The following is a 4,694-nucleotide window of genomic DNA, read 5'->3' as shown; positions in this document are numbered from 1 at the left end:
AGGGTTTTTGCACATTATCTTCTGCGTGAGAATTGATCGTAATATATACGCATCTAAATAAGAGACTGGAACACGGCTGTTTGTCAAAAGCATACGATTTCGAACTCGCGTAAATGTACATTTGCTAAATGCTATAGCATGAACGCTCTTCGAAAACATATGTTCGAAAGTGCTAAATGTTGCATTTTAAATGCAGCAAAAACGCTGCATAAAGGAATTTGACGATTCAGACTGGATGGGTTATCGATAAACGTTCATCACTAATTTAAATAAAACGATTCGGAGTGGATGCGTTGGTTCGGCTGTGGCATTTTATTATAAAATTAAAGGAAGTTTGGTGAGTTTTTAACCCTCTAACTTATTTTTATTTAACGCTATTATATTTAAAATATTGTGTTTGGGTCTGTATCGAGTGAATGTGTAGAACATAAGTTGTAGGATATAAAAATGACTTGTGTTCAGAACTCTGTCTAAAACACTTCACAAACCCGTTTAGAAAAAGAAATCTGAAGTAAGAATTTTTCTTTTTCGTTTAATATACCATTCGTAATTCATGATTTTATTATTGGATCATGATATATATAGACGATTTTTTATTCAAATTCCCCGAAGCGGGGCTTCGCATGACTGTCGAACATTGGTAAGTTTTCATAAAATAAGTTGGCAGCACTGTTTCGTATTTACATTCGAAAAATCGACGACGTTATCGCCGAAGTTTGATTTGTTGTTCGACGTGGCATGACGTTTCTGATATATAATTGTCAAATTTGCTTGGAAGTGAAAGCTGTGGTCGGTTCCGCAATACTAAAAAATAAGTAATATTAATTATTAACAAATCGCTATAAAAAGACTAGTTAAGATGTCTCATAATATACTTGCCGTATTTGTCGTGTGCCTTTTCTCTGGAGCAGCTCTTGCCACCACTTGCACCAGCCCTAAAGTTAGTGTTACATCCTTTAGCACTCAGGATGCCACAATTCTTACACAAGTGGCTCATATAGGAGAGTTCTCATTGAAATGTGGAAACAATGTGCCACCAAATCTATTCGCTGAATTCGCCTGTGGAAAAATTGTACCCGTTGCAAAGCTTGGCGATGATAAATACCAAGTAAGTTGGCTAATACACATAGAATATAGAGATGTGAAATAACCACCATGTGGCATTCTTCCTATGTTTCTCAGGTAAGCTGGACACAAGAAATAAAGAAGAGCGGCGGAGGCAATGTTGTAGTGCGTTTGTTCGATGAGGAAGGTTATGCTAATGTACGGAAGGCGCAGCGTGATGGCGATAAGGTTGCCAATGTGAAATCACTGGTTGATATCACGGTAGCTACCAAGGGAGCCTACAAAGGTCCTTGGGTAAAAGCTGAGTTGGTAGCTGCGTTGGCCGTCGGTGGTATTGCTTACTTTGCTTTCACTGCCAAGAGTAAAGTCCAAGGCTAGACAAAGCGACTTGGTTATCAATCTCACATTGTGAGATTTGTAAGTCTTTGAATGAAATTCATTCAACCTTTTTGAAATCAAGAGATTAGATTTAATGTGTAATTTTAATATCAGCGTCTAAATCTCTTTATTTACTGAAATGATTAAAAGCTCTGCTGTCACCAATTTGACCGAAAATGAAATAAATTTTTTCATAAATTAAAAAAATACTGATTGCAAACTTCTTTGCTAGTAAATAATACATTTTATAATTTCTTCACAAATATCTGCAGTACGGTGAACAAAGCATTACTTCGTACCCGTGACAATTGTGTCACATTAGTAGAACATCTCAGAATTGTTCGTGTCCGAACGCTGTACCTTCAGCAGATTACCAACAACTTCTTGCAGTGTATTTTATGTTTTGCAACATAAACATTGTCGAGGAAAGTATGTATAAAAAGTATTTTGCAACTATGTATTTCTTTCCAAATAAAATATTTTTTATTGATTCATTTCAAGTAAAGTATATAGACATTTAAATATTACTTCTTTATTTCATCTTTTAAACATCTACTTTTATAAAGAAATCATTTATATTGTTTAAAAATTACCTTAAAATTTATTCTGAGTATCTTTCATTAAATATTTACATTTTACTACATTATTTTTTGAGATGCTAATTTGTACCCAACTAATTACCATTCATGGTACCATCTTCATCGGATGAAATATCAATCATGCTCTCAACACGCGATGGCGACATTACATAAACAAAGTGTTCTGTTGGTCCTCCATCGGTGACCGGGTTACTCGGTATAATGGTAGCACCATCTGGTGGGGAGGGCGAAGAATCTATGCTGCAAAATTTACCGGCGTGCGAATCATCATTTGATGGCATACCCCCGCATTCGTTTACATTTTCCAGTTCCAACTCTATGTCGCTGACTATACGCATGCATCTCATTTTTGCGAGCGACTGGAATTTGGTTGGCATGGCGCGCACCATGCGTGCAAGGCTAAGGAAAAATAACGTGTTGGCATCCAAGTCGCGATTTGCCTGCAATATAGCTGAGATATCAACTTCTGCACGGTCACTCGTTTTACGTGTCTTTGCTGGTGGCGGCTGGCTGCCGTTATTATTATTGCTGTTATTAACGGTACTGTTGTTATTCGTAGAGGGCTGCATTGCGCTGAAACTCAAATTAATGGCTGCCGTTTGTGGGGATGGCTGTACACGACGTATCTTGGATATGAGCGGCGGATTGACACGTGTTGAACTGGCCGTGGTCGTTGCAGGTGATGTTATGTTATGGAATAGACCAATTGTGGGAGCACTTAGCTCCTTCTTAAATGTGTCTGCCGAAGCAAATAACTGTGGCTCGATAATGAGGCAACCGACGCTACTGGCCGCGCTGCTCGTCGGCATCAACGCCGTGGGTTTTGGTACATTTGCCAATGGCGGCAACGGAAATATTTGTGCCGGCGGCATATTTGTGGGACCCATAGTCGAAATGGGACCCAAAAGTGGTTTGCTCAGAGGTTGTACCGGCGGCAATTGTACAGTTGGTAGGGATGGTACCGGCAATACAAGTGCGCCAGCTGCGGTTGCATTAACCGCCGGTGCACCAATACAATTAGTTAGAGCAGCAACGGAAGCAGCAGTGACAGCAATGCTATTGCTGGGAGCAATACAATTAATAGCTGCCGAATTGTTGGGCGAGAAAGCCGCAGATGCTGCAGGTACTGAAACAACAGCAGCTGAAGCTTGAAAATGTGCGGGTGTTGGATTGGGATTGGGAGTCGATGGCACGGCAGTTACTGTGGTATTTGCGATTGTACTACATACACTTGCCGGTGGAATGGTGACCATAGTAGCCGCTGCCGGTGCTGGTGCTGGCGTTGGTGGGGCTGTTGTGCTGGCTGGCATTGTAGATGCGGCATTAAATTTTAAATCGTCCTCCGAAGAAGAATTAGTAGCAGCTTTGGTTAGTACTTGAAAACCGAAATCACACTCTGTATCCTCGGTATCTTCATTGGCTTTGTGACTATTGCTGCTATTCGAGTTGCCGTTCGAATGTCTGTAAGTATGGACACGTGCCAAAACTCTAAATTGTTGTTAATGCATTGAGGTGAGAGAATTTTAAAGTACGCATACCTGCCGGGTCCCTGATAAGGTTTTAGAAAGTCCATATGATCGGCATGAGCCCAATACTGATATTTCTTCGATGTTTTGGTGCCGACGCGAAAAGAGCGCAAATATTTGGTATAGCTGTCGCGTAGATTCTTCCATTTTCGTTTGGACGCATCTGTGGGAGGCAAAATATAAGAAAAGTATGAATTTAATGACCAGTGGAGTATTTAAGATTCTTAAAAGTCTGTACGACTGCACTCTCCGCTTAAAAATGTATATATGTATGTACATATCGTTAGCTTAATATATAAAGGCCTTATCTCACATCGTCGCTGAAATAGAAAAATCCGCAACTAAGTAAAAATCCAAAATTCCCGTTTTGATTGACCATGATGTATTTCATAGAATTGTGTGTCCCCAAATCATTTTAATCAATAACAAAATTTTATTCGGTTACGTCTTCTTTGCATTTCTGCAACTATATGAGTTAGGGCCTTACTATGTTAAGGCCCTGTATGTTTGCATAGGTATAATTATGGTGGTATATGTATTTGATATGAATACACGTATGTAGGTAATAAGATATATATATATTTATATATATGTATATAGGTATATATGTATGTATATTAGGGCGGGTCAATTTGTATGGATAGATTTTTTTCGACATTGTTCCTAGCATATTCGGATTCTTCATAAAATTATAAGAAAAAAATTCCTCCAGACCATAGCTCTAAAGTCAATTTCGAGCCTGCGCATTTTTAAAAGAAGATATCTTATATATAAAATTGGTTTGCTGTCCGTTAGCCTCGCTAAGACTTGAAAACAGCTTGACCGATTTGAATATTTTTATTTTTTTGGTTTGTTTTTTATAATATCCGGATTGTTAAAACCAGAAAAAATAGAGAGTTGCCACCTGTTTAAAAATCCCAATATAAGTAAATTAATTACATAAATTAGATATTGCAATATGGGTGTCAAAAGAAAGAGGTTATGAAGGCTTACAGGCAAAAATATTTTGCCACCTGTTTCAAAATTTAGTTAAATAAAATTGATAAGATAAATTAAATATTGCAATATGGGTATCAAATTAAAAGGGTTTAAGAAGGCTTACTACTGAAAATATTTTTGAGTCGAG

At 38.1% G+C, this 4,694-nt stretch overlaps 3 protein-coding genes across 9 annotated transcripts in view; 2 read left to right on the top strand and 1 right to left on the bottom strand.

Moving 5' to 3' along the window:
• Positions 1 to 703: 703 nt before the first annotated feature.
• Positions 704 to 1,649, top strand: Tapdelta (Translocon-associated protein delta). The gene is made up of 2 exons (XM_017626552.1): positions 704 to 1,108; positions 1,183 to 1,649. The coding sequence occupies exons 1-2, from the start codon at positions 860 to 862 to the stop codon at positions 1,441 to 1,443; spliced, it is 510 nt and encodes a 169-aa protein (XP_017482041.1). The 5' UTR covers positions 704 to 859; the 3' UTR covers positions 1,444 to 1,649.
• Positions 1,650 to 1,747: 98 nt separating this feature from the next.
• The window catches only part of LOC108371033 (uncharacterized), a 44,480-nt gene continuing 41,533 nt past the window's right edge, over positions 1,748 to 4,694 (top strand). Inside the window, exon 1 of the mRNA XM_017626531.1 lies at positions 1,748 to 1,872. The gene's annotated coding sequence lies outside the window, so the exon portion shown is untranslated. The remainder of the gene's footprint in view (positions 1,873 to 4,694) is intronic.
• The window catches only part of LOC108370997 (mucin-2), a 28,399-nt gene continuing 25,707 nt past the window's right edge, over positions 2,003 to 4,694 (bottom strand). For 6 of the 7 annotated variants that reach the window (XM_017626495.1, XM_017626483.1, XM_017626467.1 and 3 more), the window contains 2 exons: positions 3,581 to 3,731; positions 2,003 to 3,530 (listed from right to left, as the gene is read on the bottom strand). In XM_017626495.1, the coding sequence (XP_017481984.1) occupies positions 2,117 to 3,530; positions 3,581 to 3,615 (1,449 nt within the window). In that variant the 5' untranslated portion in view covers positions 3,616 to 3,731 and the 3' untranslated portion in view covers positions 2,003 to 2,116. The remainder of the gene's footprint in view (positions 3,531 to 3,580; positions 3,732 to 4,694) is intronic. The other variant, XM_017626488.1, reaches the window with a different exon arrangement.

This window comes from Rhagoletis zephyria, unplaced genomic scaffold (genome assembly GCF_001687245.7).
Source record: "Rhagoletis zephyria isolate East Lansing unplaced genomic scaffold, Rhagoletis_zephyria_1.1 Rzeph_scaffold_00064, whole genome shotgun sequence".
In the NCBI taxonomy this organism is placed as follows: domain Eukaryota; kingdom Metazoa; phylum Arthropoda; class Insecta; order Diptera; family Tephritidae; genus Rhagoletis; species Rhagoletis zephyria.
This window is presented reverse-complemented; position numbering and strand designations above follow the sequence as displayed.

What these genes read in the sequence shown, in the direction of transcription:
- Tapdelta (XM_017626552.1), top strand. Translation starts at nt 860, where the DNA reads ATGTCTCATAATATACTTGCCGTATTTGTCGTGTGCCTTTTCTCTGGA. An exon ending in TTGGCGATGATAAATACCAA is followed by an intron (nt 1,109 to 1,182) that starts GTAAGTTGGCTA and finishes TATGTTTCTCAG; the next exon opens with GTAAGCTGGACACAAGAAAT.